Source organism: Camelus bactrianus, chromosome 9 (assembly GCF_048773025.1).
Source record: "Camelus bactrianus isolate YW-2024 breed Bactrian camel chromosome 9, ASM4877302v1, whole genome shotgun sequence".
NCBI classification, from domain to species: domain Eukaryota; kingdom Metazoa; phylum Chordata; class Mammalia; order Artiodactyla; family Camelidae; genus Camelus; species Camelus bactrianus.
In genome coordinates, this window is record NC_133547.1 from 56,180,997 (window position 1) to 56,198,811 (window position 17,815).

Consider the following 17,815-nt stretch of genomic DNA (forward strand, 5'->3'; position numbering starts at 1 on the left):
TTCTATATGTTACAAAATGATCACCACCGCCCTGGCATTTGGCTGCAAACATCTCAAGGATCAGAAGGATGAAAGGTATGGTGGGCAGTTGGCTGGGGCATATTTCATGACTTTTTAAAATACTATTTTTGTTTTAGAAAAGTTTCTTGGTTGATGTAAAATCCCAGTTGTGGTGTTAGAGAACTGGCATTAGAAAGTTTCCAAGACAAAGGGTTTTTAGAGGGAACTCGAATAAACAATCTTGCTAATGTTCTTGAATTAAAAGGAAAATAATACATATTTTGTACACAATGCTTCTTACTTTTTTATTGAAATATAGTTAATATACAATATTATGTCAGTATCAGGTGTAGTACATAGTGATTTGACATTTGCATACATTATGAAATGATCACCGTAAGTCTAGTAACCATCTGTTTCCAGTCATTACAATATTATTGACTATATTCCTTACGTTGTATACAATAGCTTTTTAAAGCGAAGTTTTCCCCCAAAATCATTTTCCTTCCAAATACTGAAAGTATTGCTGCATTGTCTTCCAGCCTTCTCGCACCTGGGTGCTGAAACATCTGATTCTTATTGCCAGATGCCTGTGTATGTATGTATTTATTGATCTCCCTATCCCCTCCCCTCTCTTCCCATACTTTCCTATAGGTGGCGCTGCCGAGGAGGGCACAGAAGAGCACGCACCACTGGAGCACTAACGACTTCCCCAGTAGGGGGCTACGCCCGTAGGTGCTGGGTCTCGGAGAGCCGTACGCAACGTCAGGGGCGGGGACAACTCTCGCCCCGCCCCTTCCATCTGCGGCGCCCTGTGATTGGAGGGAGGAACCAATACTTGGCAGCGCCGTTGGGGTGCGAGGAAGAGGGCCCCGGCCGAAGGTGACGCTGAGGCGGCGGAGGTGCGGAGAGCGGAGCCGGCCGTGAGTGAGAGCAAGCCACGGCAGCACTTCGGGCGCTCTCCTCCATCTCTCTGTGGTGAATGGCGGCGGGATGGAGCACGAAGGGAGCGGCGGCAGCGGGGGGTCGGCCGGGCTCCTGCAGCAGATCCTCAGCCTGAAGCTCGTGCCGCGGGTGGGCAACGGGACCCTGTGCCCAAACTCCACTTCTCTCTGCTCCTTCCCAGGTACCGGCCCCGCCCCGCGCCTGCGCACTGCACGCCCCGCCGCGGCCGCTCGGTACCCCTTCCGCCGGGGGAAGGCGGGGTCCTCGCTGCCCCTCCCGCGGGGTCTGTTTTCCTCCTGGGAAGAGGTTCCCGCTCCCTCGGCCGAGAATTGGGGCCTTAGCGCCACTCTACTTCGCTTCCTCGCCAGCCCCTCGGGACCGGCTACCCCAAGCCCCGCCAGGTCGTCGGGAGCGGCCGCGGGTGGACCCGTCAGTGAAGGGAGCTCGGCCGCCGCCCAAAGTGATCTTGCCCTTGGGAATTTCCAAACGCTCCAGGTTCAGACAGGAACTCGGCAGAGCCCTGTAGGCGGCTTGTTGGGGGCACAGGAGGCGGTCATCCCCGCATTGTTAGGGGCGCTAGGTGCGCCTGGCCCCTTTCGTCCGCGCCGGCCTCTGGGCTTTGGCATCTCGGACGCTGCATAGCCCAGACTGCGGAGCTGTCAGTCAGGGCTCACACTTCTTTTGTTTCTCGTCTAATCCAGCCCCTCTGCGCGGGGAGGTTGTCTGCGGATCCCTCCCACCGACGTCCAAATGCACCCCCTCCACCAGCTGCTCTTTCTAGGAATCACTTTCTGAGACCTGTTGCCGACTCTCCCACTCATGCATTCTAGATCTTTGACACAGTTTCTTTGTAACTCTTACACCCACTGGAGAACCTTCTGCTGAGCCTGATAGGAGGATTTTTCACAGTTACGATACGAGATAGAAAACTGTCGTGCTCAGAAAGCTGAGAGGAGGAGAAATTACTTGGGAATGCTAATAATAAAACTCTTGGGGAGGGGGGCACGGTTATGTATTGGACCTTTAAAGGCAAGAAGACTGAGGACTGGTAATTGAAGGGTGAGGTTGGGCTCTCTAGCAAAGCTGACTGATGTCTTGAGTTAGTAAACGATCCGAGAACAAGCATGAGACTTGCAAAGGAAGGAGGGTTGGATTACTGACTGCAGTTATAAACAAGGCACCTGTGATTTCTCATCCACTGGGCAGCGACTGCCAGGCGCCATTAATCGGACACCAGGGACTTGGCTGTATATTACCTGCCTAGTGTTTTCCCAAACAGGTTTGTGAAATAGTTAATAAAATAATATCCATGTTGGGTCAGATACAGATGTTAGCTTGAAATCATGCCTAAAATGATAATCTGGCAAAAGGTATCAAAAGGTACTAAGATCACATTTGACAATGACAACAAAAATATATGGTATTTTGGAGACACCGTCCAAAAATGCATTCTGGAGGCACTTCTGGACCAGATTGGTCTATTTTTGTTCATTTCCTTATTTTTCTCATAACTCCATTTGGAAAGCCTACTGAAAATTGAAATGATAGTATAACAAATACTTATATACCCCTACATTCATTATTAATATTTTGATTCTTTTGCTTTCTCCCTAAATATATATGCATACACATAACATTTTTACCTTCTGCGGAGCCTTTGGAAAGGAAGTTACAGAAGTGATGGCACTTGACACCTAATGCTTCTGCATGTATCATTTAAAATGAGAACATTTTCTGCCACAGCCAGAAAAACGACATCACACCCAAGAAATTTGACATTGATAGAATATTATCTAATATATAGGCATTATTTAAATTTGCCCGGTTGTTCGAATAACGCCATTTATAGCTTTTTCCCCTTTAAAAATTTTTTTAAAATTCCCGGATCTAACCAGAGATCACATGTTGCGTTTAGTTGTCATGTCTCTTTAGTCTTGCTAGTTCCTTTAGTCTAGAACAGTTCCTGCATCTTTGCTTCAGTTTCTTGAGACTGTCATCTTTGAAATCCAGGCTAATCGTTTCATAGAATGTTCCACAATGGAAGTTATCTGATTGTCTCCTCATGATTAGATTCAGGTTAAATATCTTTGTTCAGAATGCTACCCACATAGGTGACGTCCACTTCCCAGTGCATCACATCAGGAGACATTTGATGTCAGTTTGTCCCTTTATTGATAATGCAAGGTTTAATCATTTGCTGAAGATGATGTTTTATCAGATCTCTCCACTGTAAGGGTATTTTAATTCTTTTGTAGTAAGTCCTATGTGAGGTGATAACTTTGAAACTGTGAATATTCTGTTCAGTCTGTCTGGCTTTTAGTTGCCTTTTCTTCAAGAAAAGACTGAGATAAGTGGATTTGGAATGAGGTAGAGAATCTGTAGCTGAGAATTGTTTTGCTTTCAGAAATTGTTCTGAAATATTAAACTGTAGTAGGTACTTGAGTTTATGAGTACTTCTTTGGATATATAACTTGGCGGTGGTGATCACCAGGGATCATTCATTTAGCAGGTATACATTTGGTCAAGTGTAGGCTCTGGGCTGGGGGTATAACATGCGTGAGATACAGCCCTTGACCTCAGGTTGATCACAATGTGATGGATAAACAGGTAACCTCCCTACTGTGTTTCTTTTTTTAGCTGGAATGATGGATACAATAGGTACATGAAGTTTGATCCTCTTTGAGGCACCAAAGCCTGCTGACAGTGAATTTCATTCATTGACCTGATTCTGGAATCGTTTCTATTTTGGCCCCACAGAAAAGGTTACTTGCATATTATGCCAACTCACTAGGGCAAAATCATTGCTCTGAAATGTTTTATGGTTTATCACTGTCAGGAAGCTTTGAATTGATTTTTTTGCCCCTGCATTTGCAATTTAGCCATTTAGGTTTCTACCTAAGCCTCCTTATTCCAAGTTGTTCAAATTTCTTTTGTTGTTATTTTTAAAAAACTTGAATGCCAAGAAAGGCAGATCTTTTTTCTTGTATAAAGAATAACTTTAACTTTCCGAAGATATGAATTTCGTTATACCTTCAGTGTCAAAGCTTATCTCATGATAATTGAACTAAAACCGACTAACTTTTGTGCCATTGCTAGAATCAAGAATAGGTCACACTTGGAACAGTCATTTATTCATTCAGTCAACAAATATTTACTTACTGTCCATTGTGTGTCTGTTGTTTTCTAGGGACTAAGTAAACATGTGTTAGTAAACAAAACAAAAGAGCTTTCATTCTAAAGGAGAGCAAGAAAATAAAATTTAAATTATGGAAAGGTGGTGAGTGTAAGACTGGGATAGTAAGTGGCAGGTCTTGGGTGTCTAGGGGAGTGCTTGGATTTTTTTGGAGGGGGAGTACTGTTTTACTTAAGGTCACAAGGAATCCTGTGAGGGTGCCAGTAGAGCTGAAAGCTGAAGGAAATGAGGAACAAGCCACGCAGCTGTTGGAAGAAGAGCATTCTGGGTGAGGGGCAGCAGGTTCTGAGGCCCTGGGACAGGAGTTTGCTTAAGAAGCATAACGGAGGCCAGTGTGGTGGGTGGAACAGTGTGGTCAAGGTAGGGAGGAGGAAGTGATGTCAGAAACTGGAAAGCCACATGAAAGGGTTTTGAGCAGAGGAGGAATGATCTGACTTACTGTGGTTTTTTTTTTTTTTTTTGAAGTATACTATTTAATGATTTTTGTATACTTGTAGAGTTTGCAACCATCACAGAAAGCAACTTTAGAATATTTTCATCACCCCAACAAGAACCCTCATTCCCATTAGCACTGCCTTTTTGGCCCTGTGTGGAGAATAGATGGAAGGCCGGATCAGGATCTAGCCAGGCTAAGACCAGGAGACCACTGGGGTGAGGCAGGCCAGCGGGGTACACTCAGAAACCAGGGGTGAGCAAGCAGTTAGGCAGTGGCATCAGGAGGGAGGTGGCAGCCCACAGTTGGTGGTCCTGGTAGGCAAGTCGCCATTGTTAGGGTGGAGAGGAAAGTATCTAGGGAAAACTCAGTTTTCTTTTACTCTCACAGTGCTACCACATTCACAACATGCCTCACGCCACATGTGTGCACTTTCCATGCATCAAGCAATTAGACATCAGTACAATTCAACTCAGTTCTGACTCTGTCTACCTGGAGTTAAGTTCAGATCCCACCGATTAAAGGCTCAGTTCCACAAGCTTGCCCCAACCCCCCACTTCAGATGCCAATCAAAAGTCCAGGTTGTCACATGTGCTTCTGACCAGCTGAGGTTCCCATGACCTCTTTTTAGGTTCAGTCAATTTGCCAGAGCAGCCCACAGAACTCGGGAAAACAGTTTACTTACTAGGTTACTGGGATATTGCCAAAGACATTAAAGGACAGAAATGAACGCCAGATAAAGAGACACATAGGGTGAGGACTGGAAGGGTCCCTGAGCACAGGAGCTTCTGTCCCTTTGGAATTGGAATCCCAGCACATAGATGTGTTCACCAACTCTAGCAGCTCTCTGAACTCTGTACTTTGGCAATCTTTATGGAGGCTTTGTCACCTAGGCATGATCCATCATTAACTTCCTTCTAGCCTTTCTCCTCCTCCAGAGAATGGAGGCTGGGGCTGAAAGTTCCAACCTTATAATCATGGCTTGATCTTTCTGGTGACCAGCCCCCATCCAAGAGCCCACCAACAGTTGCCTCATGAGAACAAAAGGCACTCCTGGAAATTCCAAGTGATTTAGAAGCTCTGTGTCAGGAACCAGGGTCAAACAAAAGATTTTCCTAGCAGCATTATTCACAAGGGTTTTAGAAGCCCTGTGTCAGGATCCAGGGGAGGAGACCAGTATATATGTATTTGTTAGGGAACAGACCGATCCCCTGGCAGGTAGGTGGGGTTGGGGTCTCACAGTGGGCAGTTACCATCCAGGCAGTCCAGCATCTCCAGAATTGCAGGACTGGGTAGGACTACAGTTCCCAAGAGGAGTGATGTGGTCTGCTTAGAACCCTGGTTTCAGAGGAATTGGCTAGTTATTTGACCTGGACCATAAGGCGGAGTGGGGCCAGCTAAATGGATAGCTGAGCACCAAGCCTCACGCTGCCCACTTGGTTTAGGCTTCTTCCATTTCTGCTAATTAATTGGGGCCAGGTTGGTCTTGAGGCCTTGCTTGGAAACTAGGTGATTTAGCCTTCAGGACCGAGGGCCAAGGAGCCGGCCGTTACAAGCCCCTTTTGTTAGCACAATACTCACCTAGGATTCTGCAATCTGTGTGACTTGTCTCTTTAGCTGAAGTGTTTGTCTGAAAAATAGATTTTTTAAAAAATTTCTTTCCCTTAATGTAGGCACTGGAGATTGAACCCAGGACCTTGTGCATGACAAGCATGTGCTTTACCCCTGAGCTGTACCTCCCACCCCCTGAAACATAGATTCTTAAACATACAAATGCCCTGTGAGCAGGGCTCTTTTTTGTTGATCTTTGTTTTTGTTTTTCAGTGACGTGCCTGGCATATGGAATGGGCTCAAAAGTATTTATTGAATGCATGAATTCAGTTCTGTATTAGTTTGCTACCACTACTGAAACAACTTACCATGAATTTAGTGGCTTAAAAAAACATATATTTATCATCCTGCAGTTCTGGAGGTCAGAAGTCCAAAATGCATCAGCAGAGCTGCCTTCCTTCTGAAGGAGAATTGGTTTTGTTTTTTTCCAGCTTCTAGAGGTCACCTACATTCTTTGGCATATAGCCCCTTCCTCCATCTTTAAAGCAGAGTATCTTCAAATCTCTCTGACTCTGACCCTCTTGCCTCCATCTTACAAGGACCCTTCTGATTCCATTAGGCCCACCTATAAAATCCAGGATAACCACCCCCATCCCAAGCTCCTTAATCTGATCACGCCCTTGTAAGGTCACATGATCACGGGTTCCAGGGATGAGGATGTGGCACTGCCACCAGTGCTTAACCTGATTTCCCCTTATAATCTTTTATTACGTATTAGTTATCTGATTTATTCTTCAACTTGGGGAAATGATGTGACTTTAGCTGCCAAAGTAAGCAAAGCTGAAGATAATGCACTTGATTTGAAACAGGAGATAAGAAAATACTGCACAATATGTAGACAGAGATTTCTGACAATATGTTGAGCCAGGGAAATGAAAAGTAGTATATGATGATCAATAAATAGCTATTAAATAGATGGCAAATTTAGGTGCAGTAGATTAAAGGGAAATCGCTTAGTTTTGTAAGAGTGTTTTATTGATTGAGGTTTGCCTTAGCTGTTAGAGCCCTGTAATAATTCCATCCATCTGAAAAGTGTTTTATAAATTGTACTACTCATCTAATCTAATAAAGCCTTTTTTCTTTCTTAGAGTAACTTAAGTGACGCTAGATAAAATATGTAGGCACTGAGGTAGCTAATGGATGTAGCTCATCATTGTAGGAAGGTGCAGCCTGCTTCTCTTTCTCGGGGAGGAGCTGACCTGCTCTGCCAGGTCTTGTTTGCAAGCAGGCCTTCCAGCTTTCAGAAAAGCTGGGTTGGCAGCCTAGCAGGCCTCCTTGGGCAGGTGCTCCAGGAAATGGGAACAGGTGAGTGTTAGTGATTGCTAGGGCTTCTAGAACAAAATACCACAGACTGAGTGGCTTAAATAACAGAAATTATTTTCTCACAGTTGTGAAGACTGGAAGTCCAAGATTAGGGTGCCAACATGGACATGAAGTGGCGAGGGTCCTCTTGGGCCACATTCTCAATATTTCCTCACATGACGGGAAAGAAAGAAAGAGAATGAGAAACAGAGAAAGAGATCTGTCTTCCTCTTCTTATAAGACCACAGCATTGTTGGGTTAAGGCTTTAGCACATGAATTTTGGTGGAACCCAATTCAGTCCATAGCAGTTGGGTAGCATACCCGAGTGTCCAGGCCCCTGGATTACTGGCCCCTAGGATCTGTTTCATCCCTATAGAAGTTACCAACTTAGAGTGTGTGTGTGTGTGTGTGTGTGTGTGTGTGTGTGTGCGCGCGCGCGCGCGTGCATGTGTGTGGTAGTCAGGGCCTCACCTCCCAGTGCACTGCCCCAGTGGTTCTGTGGCAGCCAGTAAGGAGCCATGCGTCAGCAGTGCCTTGAGTTTTGGGGGACAACAGAGCTTATCTCTGCACCTTGGGGAGCTCCAGCAGAAGCCCTGTGATAGCACAGCCGGGACGGCAACTGCTCTGACCTCTTGGAGGCTGGGTTGTATCCTGTTTGCCCCCACCCCGGAAGTGGCATTCCTGGTGCCCTTGTAGAACTTTGTGCACATTGGGTGGTGTAGTGGAGGTCAGAGTCTTTTGAGTGATTTGGGGAGGAGCTGGTGAGGACTGAGGAGCTGAAGATGGGGTAACTGCTCTAGCAGGGCACTGCATGTCCTGTGGCTTGGGGACAAGCTGGCAGTGGGTGGTGTAGATGGGGTGGGGGGGGCTTAGAAGGGGGAGGCCAGGATGCAACAGCAGCTGCCTAGGCAGGAGGGATTTGTTGGCGCCCAAGCTCTGGCGGGTGCACATTTATCTGGACACCAGACACTGAAGCCTCTAGAGCTTCTGCCAAGGAGAGAGGGCAAGTCTCCCGGGTGGTGTGGGCAAGAAGAGCTCGTACCTGAGGTGGGAAAGAAAGGAGGCTGCAGCTGTACGTAGTATAGGTTTGTTCCCGATGAGGATGGGGACTCAGACATGGAGGATGGAGAATCCTGCCTACAATTACTGATCCACACCTTTGACTGGGAAGGTTTTTTGTTTGTTTGGTGGAGTAGTTAGTATACATACTTATATATTTTTTATATATTATACATGTATGTTATACACATTTAATTTTTCAGCTTGGGACATTACTGTTTAATCACTTTATGCTCCACATCATGTGATTTAGACTTGGTTTAACAATTTGCCAAGCACCAACAAAATAGACCAGTTTCAACAGTATTAAAAAATTATTCTGAAGATATATTTTGTTCAGCAGAAAGAAAAAAACCTCACAAGACATCTGAAACCTTTTGTAGCTATCTGATAGTTGGTCACCAGAACAAAAGTGCCAAACACCTTGTCATTTGTTATTTTTAAAAAGCACTGAGCCCTAGATGGGGAGCCCCTGATGCTTTAATTCAGAGCCTTTCACCCAAAACAAGAGCTATGCGTCCTAATTTAGATGTATATAGAATATGGTATAAATTGAAGCTTTATTGGACTTAATATGTGCAAAGAATTGACGCAGTCATCGGTGACGATGCTAAGGGTGGCTTGGGGGGATATGGCCCCACATCTAGTCAACCCGTAGCTCCCTCTCCCCACCCCCAACATGAATAAGAGATTGATCGGGCAAAAACCATATACAGCAGTACAACTAAAATACAATTTCAAGAAAAGCCCCTGTGCCTCCCCCTTCGCCCTCCCTGCTCTCCCCACGTCCACTGATTCTCCTCACTGCTCTCTTTAATCATTCATCCCAATCTGACCAACCATCCTGAACAGTTCTTTAAAAAAAAAAAAGCTGTTTGTTTTATCAAAGTGAATTGTTATTAACCCTCCCCCAACCTGTTCTCTTCCCTAGAAATAAGTTTTCTGAATGTTAATGTACACAAAGAAGAGGCACAGGGGATGAGGGCATGGCTTCCAGCGTGAGTCAGCCCTGGGCTCTGCCTCGTGCTGGCAGTAGGGGCTCCAGCAAGTTTCCTCACCTCCTTCTGCCTCTGTTTCCGCATCCAAGAGCTGTAGATGGTAATATGTGCTTCATAGAGCTATTCAGAGGGTTGCATGTGTTAATGTTTGTCAAGCACTTAAAACAGTGCCTGTGCATGTTGTAAATATTTATTGAATAAGCATAAGTCCAGACTTTGAGTACTCAGAACTATTTACACACACATTGGTTTCTCGTGTTTGTGTTTTGTTTTTACAAAAATGGGGTCTTAGTCTACATATTATTCTGAAACTCGCATTTTCCTTACTTCCCAGTGCGGCTTGGGCGTCTTACCCCAACAGTATTTAAAGAGCTATCTCATATGGTTATCGATTGTGAATGTGCATTCTGTGGCTGCACCAAAACGTGTTTCACAAGTCTTGCATCAGTTAGACATGCAGTTGGCATCTAGTTTTTGCCAGTACAGACAGAGCTGGCGGGAACATCGTGACCTGTCCTTGCCCTCATGTATATTCCTGTAGGATGCATTCCTGGAAGTAAAAGCAGTGTGGCCGAGGGTGTGCACACTTGACTTTTTTTTTTTTTTTTTTTGATACACACTTGCATTTTACCCTCCAGAAAGGGTTTCTAGTTTGTATTCCTACTGGCGATCCAAGGTGCCACCTGGGAAGTAGCATCCTAACAACCCTTTCCTGTTCAAAACCATTGATGGTCCTTCTAGGGCTTTCATGTTGAAGTGCTTGGTCTGGCCTTCAGAGCCCACCATTATGTGACCCTGTCCACCTTTGCAACTTTAACTGCTGTTACTCTGATAAACTTTCTGCTTCAGTCAGGTCAGCGTTTTTTAATCAGGGCAGTTTTGCCGACAGGGGACATTTGACAATGTCGAGATATTTCTGGTTTTCACAACCAGGGAGAGAGTGCTACTAGCCCTAATGGGTAGAGGCCAGGGTGCTCCTCAGCATCCTCCAGTGGACAGCCCCCCACAACAGAGTTACATGGTCCAGATGTCAATAGTGCTGTGGTTGAGAAACCCCAGTTAAGCTGCTGACTGATCTCTAAAATTGCCTGTTACGTACCTGCTTCTAGCGCAGGAGTGGACAACAGATTTTATCTAACGTGACACCATTATATCCGTATGTGGGGAAAGAGCTCTCGAGAATTCTGAAGCTGTGCCTAGGCTCACTGGGGGAAAATGCTGCGTCTGCCATTTGTTAAATTGTAAAGTCACGAGGGCAGGATGGTATCTCCTCCTTTTTTGTATCTTCCAAGATGTCTCATGCATAGTTTTGTATACATGGTTGTTGAACAAATATTTTAATGTTGCCTGAATTACTGTCATCTTAAGCGTGAATAGACAGGGAGGGTACAGCTCAGGGGTAAAGTGCATGCTTAGCATGCATGAGGTCCTGAGTTCAATCCCCAGTACCTCCATTTAAATAAATAAGTAAGTAAATAAATAAATGTTTAAAACAGTGATTAGAGGTTCTCTGTAGGAACCAGCTCCTCTTCTAACCTGCCCCCTAACTTGCCATTTGTCTTTAAGCCAAACATATAATCTAGTATTTATTTCATGTCTTAAAGAGCTTTGATAACCTAAAAAGAGGCGATGGCTTGATATTTACTGCATTGTCTTGTAAATGATCGTTGAAGGAATGTGATTATGTGTAGAGCTTTTCCATTTTAGATGACTGGATAATCAGGAAGTCAGCAGGTGTTGACTGCATAGCACCCTGTCAGTGGTACTTAAGCTTGTCCTTCTTATAGGAGGGAAATTATTTAGGTCAATTTTCAAACCTGGGTGAACCTTTTCTTCCTTGTTTGGGTAGCTTGTCAGGGGTTGGCCAACTTTCTCTGTAAAGGGCCACGTAGTAAATATTTAAGGCTTTGCAGGCCATGTGATCTCTGTCGCTGTGTTAGCTATGCTCTTGTAGCTTGAAAGCAGCCATAGACAAGACTTCAATGAATGGGTGTGGCTGTGTTCCAGAAAGACTTTATCTATAAAAACAGGTGCTGGCCATAGTTTACTGATCACCCTAAAACCACCAGTGTTTGGGTATTTGACGGATGAATGTCCATTGCAATTGACTGGCTTTAAAAATGAAGTAACTGGGTATCGTGACCACCCCTCTGTAATGACTGCACTGGGAAAGGCAGTGATGTATGACCTTTCTTTGCTTCCCCTTGTAGAGATGTGGTATGGTGTGTTCCTGTGGGCACTGGTGTCCTCTCTCTTCTTTCATGTCCCTGCTGGACTGCTGGCCCTCTTCACCCTCAGACGTCACAAATATGGTAGGTTCATGTCTGTAAGCATCCTGTTGATGGGCATCGTGGGACCAATTACTGCTGGAATCTTGACAAGTATGTTAGACATTCAAATTCAGTCAAAACGTTTTATATGACTAGTCAGTTAATTTTAGGAACTGTTTTAGAAACATGTCTGAGTGGGATAGAGAAGAAAGAGTGATCTTTAACCACAGGTCCTGTTTTTTTATGTTTTTTTTTTTCTCACCCCCAGTCCCCCATTATTTGGCTCACATCTTTGACTTTCTGAGTCAGATTTTTGTCTCGCTGGCTTCAGGGAAACCATGTCAAGCTTTGTGCGATACCTCTTGTGAGATGGGTCATTAGCAAGAGAAAGATACTTGTCTTTTTGGAGGCTACTGCTCCTTTCTCTCTAGCTGTCACTTCACTGGTTGGTGGCATCACAAGATGGTTGATGAATTGCTTCCACTCATTCAGGTGCCATCATTTTAAGGATGGAAAAATAATTCTAATGACAGGAATTTTAGTTTAGAAAAATTCCTGTGTTTTTTTGTTTGTTTGGTTTTTGGTTTTTTGCCTTTCAGGACTTTCTGAATATGAATTAGTAACATTTATATTAAAAATTATTTTTACCTGTTGGGTGTTTTTTGGGCAGAGGTCAGGGTTTTTGCTCATGTCGCAGGGGTGAGAATAAGCATAAATCATTTTTAAGCTCATAAGGAAATATAAGTAACATGTATCTTTTACACAAATTAAAAATTATAAAGCAAAAATAAAAAATCCTCCATTACTGCATCCCTCAGTGGTAATCACTGTTTGCATTTTGGTATATGCTTTGAGACCTTTTTCTAGGTATATGTATAAACATGAATTTTTTGGCTGTGAATTTAAACCTTAAGCTCAAGCAGAAATCTCTGTGTGCCTGTTTGACTTGATGGGTTTTTTGGGGACAAGCTGGCCTAGTTTCTCTGTATTCTATAGATGATGAAACCTTTGTGATAACACGAGGAGGAAGCCAGTTTTTTCCTGTCTGCATTAAGGAGTTTCCATAACTGGCCTTATACAATATTTTTAACTGTTATCACCTACTGCTATCTTTAGAGACCCTCTGCTCCAGTTTCTTTACTGGATTACTGTCCCCTAGGATCTGTTTCAGATTTCTCATCAGTGAAATAGGGATGCTATGTGATGATTAACTGAAATAATGTGTGTATAAAATACTGAACAGAGTATCTAACACACAGTAATTGTGCAACAAATGTTATGTCCATTTCCTTCTTTAAGACTAGTACATTATGTCTTTATTGGTCATTCAAGTGGGGCAAAGAAAATATCCTTTTAAAACTCAAACATACTGGGTGTTTGTCTTGTAACCTATCAGAGGAAATAAACTAATAAACTTACTGAAAAGTCATAAAAAGAAGACTCTAGTGCATAGAATCTATTCCCTTCTCATTTTGCTGCTCCTTCTGGTTTGCCATTTCCTTTCTTCCCTTCATCATCCAGATCCTGCTTTGGGGCCCGGTTTAAGTTCTTTTAAGCTTCTTCCTCCCCAGCCCACTTTTTTTGGAGCGAATGGAACATGTGCCTTTCAGGTGTTAGTAGCACAGTGTGTACGCACAGCCACTGGAGGTGAGCATTTCAAAGTCACAGATGTTCCTGGCAGCAAGCACAAGTGTTGATTAATATTCTTTCTTCTTAAAATCTGTTCATATACCATCACATCACAGTTGTAAACTTGTGTAAAATACTACATATTGTCTTGCATTATTCAAAATCTGTTTCATGCTGTGCTTTCTGTCTTGTGTCCCCAGCTAGATTCTGTGACCATGGAGAATTCTGTTTGGAGCCTTTTTGGGCAGGGGACAGGGTCATCTGGGAGCTTTGGATTTGTTCTTTTCAAACTAATGAAATCTTAACTTTCTTGGTACAACACTGAGTCCCTGTGAGCAACTCAGGGTACCTGGTAGAGACAGATGTTCTGTTTGTTTTGTTTACTCAATTTCTAGGAAGTTACAGTGACTAACAAAGTAAAGACAATGGTATGAGGAATAGAAAGGAATCCCCAAGTATCCCTCCTGCCTCATCCTTTGAATGAACAGCAACTTGACAGGCTTAGGGCCGCCCTCTCTTCCTTTTCCCACCCCTCCTCCCTCCTCCATCTGCTTCTTGGAGGGAACTCCAAGTACAGGATGAGGTGGAGTGGGGAGTCCTTGTGGCTGCTCCTGAAATAGTTCTTGCTCAATCTCACACAAAAGATTCTTTTACTGCCTAGCATACGTTAGGTACCTATTAAATGCATGGCAAATAAGATATTTTTGAGTTTGTAATCAGGTCATGAGGAAATTGTAGTCTTTGTGATTTCAGTTATGACTTCCAAATGATTTTATTCCATAAATCTAGGAGACTCTGTTTGATGGAGTCACTTTTCAACATCTAAACACACTTGTCAGTGATTTGCCAACCATATAAGGCATACTTAAAATGTAGAGTAGTCAGCAAAAGGAATTTCTGTAATGTTTAAATTTTAATGTAAACAATTGAGAACATTTTACGTATAGTAGAATTTTAATGCTGTTTTCTCCTGTTTATGTTAACCCTGATTTTTTTTTTTTTTAACACTCATGGATTTCTGAACAGGTGGAGCAATTGCTGGAGTGTACCGAGCAGCAGGAAAGGAAATGATACCATTTGAGGCCCTCACCTTGGGCACTGGACAGACATTCTGTGTAGTGGTGGTCTCCTTCTTACGGATTTTAGCTACTCTATAGCATACACCCTTGTGCTGCGATGAAAAAACCTAAGTTTTATAGAATCCTCAAAAAGAATACACTGTGGAATGTAGTGTTTTCTTAGCTCTTCAAATGGAAGCAACGTGAATGAAAAGGTATATGAAGAACAACATCTCAGACCTTTCTTCAGTTTGAAGCTCCAGGCACTAAAGATCTTTTTGGACCCATTGTTCTCAACCAAAACAAATCAAGTTTCTTTTCTGTTCTTTCTTTCTTTCTTTTTTTTTTTTTTTTAACATATTTAATTCAGGCAGTTTTACAGGTGCACCTTTACCCAAGTCAGCAGTGCTTCTGGGTTGGCATCCTTTGCACTGAAATTTGTAATATTCTGTGAGAAAATGCAATGTTGCATATTTCAGAGAAGCTGTGGAACATACTGGTTTATTTCTGAGCAGAATAGACGGTACTAAAATCTTATTTGATCTAACCTCGATTAACATATGGCAAACTCTTCTCTTGCTCCAACTTCATGACAGTAAGTGCCAAGTAGGTTTTGGTTGAGTGTAATGTTGAGAACAAAATTGGTGAAATAAAACACACAAAAAATCTGTAACTCAAGTAGTGGCTTCAATTCCACTGTTTAAAGAAAAAGGAGGTAACTACTGAATGATGTGACATTTTAAGGATAACTATCTTGACCTCTGATTATGCAATAGATTTTAAGAGATATGAATTTGTTGTTTTGTATATTTTATCAAAATAAGCTAGCCAATTGAGAATTTTTTCCCCATAATTCTTGTACCACCTTTTCCTATAACTTTTATTCTATTAATTTTATTTAGTTTAATTGGAAACATACCCTATTAAATAGCTCAAGTTGAAAATTTTAAGCCAAATTAGTCAGGACACTCTTAACATTGAGGCACACACACAAAATGATACTTTAAACATTCTGTTACAGTTTTTCTTAGTGACTTTGGTTTATTTATGGCTCTTGAAAAATTGTAGAAGTGCAGCTTAAACAAGAGTTAGTGGTTATTGATTTCCTGGTCTTAGTGTGGTGACCTAGTGATGGGTTTTCAGTCTACCTTTACAGTGTTGGGTATCACTCCCAGGAAGTGCCTAAAGGTTAATTTTCATATATGCCTTCCACTGTGTGCTTTCCATTGTCCTTCAAGAGAATTTATATCCTTAAAGCAAATTAAATATCAGGGTTTTTTTTAAAACCCAATTTTAGCTATTTTAATTTTTCTTCTAATGCCTCACTCTCTTTTTCATTGAAAGGCCTGAGAACTGTGACCTTCAAAAGAAAAAATATTGTCTAATGCCTCACTCTCTTTTTCATTGAAAGGCCTGAGAACTGTGACCTTCAAAAGAAAAAATACTGTAAAAAATTAAGTCTCTAATTCAATCCTTACCACCTAAACTGTTTTGTATGGGATACAATCAGTGTTATTATCTGTTTTCAAAATAGTTTCTGGTATTTTGGTCTGACATTTTTAAAGGAAAGCCTTCATTGTGAGTGTAAGGCTTAACTCCCATGAGGTTGTGTGTACACGAATGTATCTATTCCATGTAAAGCAATATGCACTCTGGCTTCAGATTAAAAATAGCCAGGAGGACCAGTTTACCAGGGATAGTCAAAGAGAAAAATTACAAAGGATCACAAAAATTAACTGAACATTTTCTTCTAACTAATAGGTCATTAGTCCACGTATCAGAATACTGACATACACTCAGATTAGGTGGAAAACTTCTAAGAGTTGGAATGGAAGCAAACATCTTGACAAATTCCCCACCAAGGTTACTCTCCAATACTCAAATCTTTCTTTCAAGCAGGGTTTTAAGTCTTTAGTTAGACTCCATTTTTTAGTTCAGTGAGCTGTGATTTTGAAAAGTAGCCTTTCGGTGTAAGACATTTGTTATAGGAAATGATTTTAATCATTTCCATTGAAAGATGCTTCTTAGCATTGTCATCTAAAACATTCCTTTGGATAGAATTTCACAAATTGAACATGGAGCCACTGGGCAGTGGACTCCTCCCCCAAATACTAATTTTTGAACATACTGATCTATGATTTAAATGTTTGGTTATTTTTCTTTTAGAGCCAAGACACAAATATTACGCATTTTGAAAGGTATCTTTGTTTTCATCTGTTTCTTGTTTGCTATATGTTGATTATCTACTCTTTCTACAAATTTCAAATATAAAATGTATCTTCAAATTATTGAATGTTTCATCCATCCCAGTATGTGAACATTCTCCTGTGAATAAATGTATATAGACTTCATATAGCTTGAGCTTTGTTGCTTGAAATGTTTTTAGGGAGAAGCTATTTGAATGATAAGGAATGTCTATTCCCCCTTATTGGTTTTTTTTTTTAATTTCTCATTTAAAATGCACAATTATTTAGGGGTGGTTGCTCTGATGAAAAAATACTGACATTTGTGTTGAACATTTTATTTTACCATATATAGCTTTTCAGAATTTTTGCCTACTTTCATAGAGACATATGCAACCATCCCTCCCCCAGCTGTGCATCCAGTTTTCCTTTTTTTCTTAACGAGGAGAGGGAGGCAGCCCCAATCATAAAAGCTGATCTCTGCATTCTTTAATATGGGGTTTTAGAATGAAGGCATTTCTTGAAAACTTAAATCCATATAAATAAATGAGTACTGAATATTCCAAGATAAAGATGTCTCTTTGTGCTATTAACTCACTTTTTTTTAAAACAGCAAAACATTACTTAGGAAATGTCTAAACTGATGAGAAAAAGTTCATGCAAATGATTACCTTTAAGCCCTTTGTTATGTTAGTTCTAAAGTTTTTAAATTGTATGTTAGCTTTTGATTCCAATGCCCTTTCTGACTGCTCTGTTTTGAATTAAGTTCTTACTACACCTTCAGTGCATACCAGCCTTCCCTGAGAAACCATTTCCTGGAATGTGAAGTCCTGGTGCCATCGGCTGTCCACACGCAGAAAGTTCTGTGTACATGCATTTCCTTTTTGTGCACTCTGTTAGGCTGATTGTGGCCAAAATCAGCTTAACTTTTTGTATTAGATTGTCTCACTAACTGCTACAGTCAGAATGATCAAATCTTTGTACAATAGAAAGTTATTTAAATTTTATTTTTCTACTGACATTTCTAATTCTGGTATAAATGTTTATGAATAAAGAATCACTTTCAATTCTGTGAACTGGAACTGTTGTTTCTTTTTCAGTGGCCAGTGAGTTTAATCTTTTGTAATAAAGTT

General features: G+C 41.9%; 1 protein-coding gene and 1 non-coding gene across 4 annotated transcripts; both read left to right on the forward strand.

Annotated features, from left to right (window-relative positions):
• Positions 1–707: 707 nt before the first annotated feature.
• Positions 708–17,758, forward strand: TMEM170A (transmembrane protein 170A). Of its 3 annotated transcripts, none has more exons than XM_074370430.1 (3): positions 708–978; positions 11,753–11,923; positions 14,468–17,758. In XM_074370430.1, the coding sequence occupies exons 2-3, from the start codon at positions 11,755–11,757 to the stop codon at positions 14,596–14,598; spliced, it is 300 nt and encodes a 99-aa protein (XP_074226531.1). In that variant the 5' UTR covers positions 708–978; positions 11,753–11,754; the 3' UTR covers positions 14,599–17,758. The 3 variants fall into 3 exon arrangements, with proteins under 3 accessions (XP_074226531.1, XP_010965570.1, XP_010965561.1); XM_010967268.3 differs by having other exon boundaries at positions 713–1,126; positions 11,753–11,854; XM_010967259.3 differs by having other exon boundaries at positions 718–1,126.
• On the forward strand, positions 13,092–13,219 carry LOC123612687 (small nucleolar RNA SNORA27). The gene has a single exon (XR_006719975.1). It is a non-coding gene; the product is annotated as a small nucleolar RNA SNORA27 (small nucleolar RNA).
• Positions 17,759–17,815: the final 57 nt, after the last annotated feature.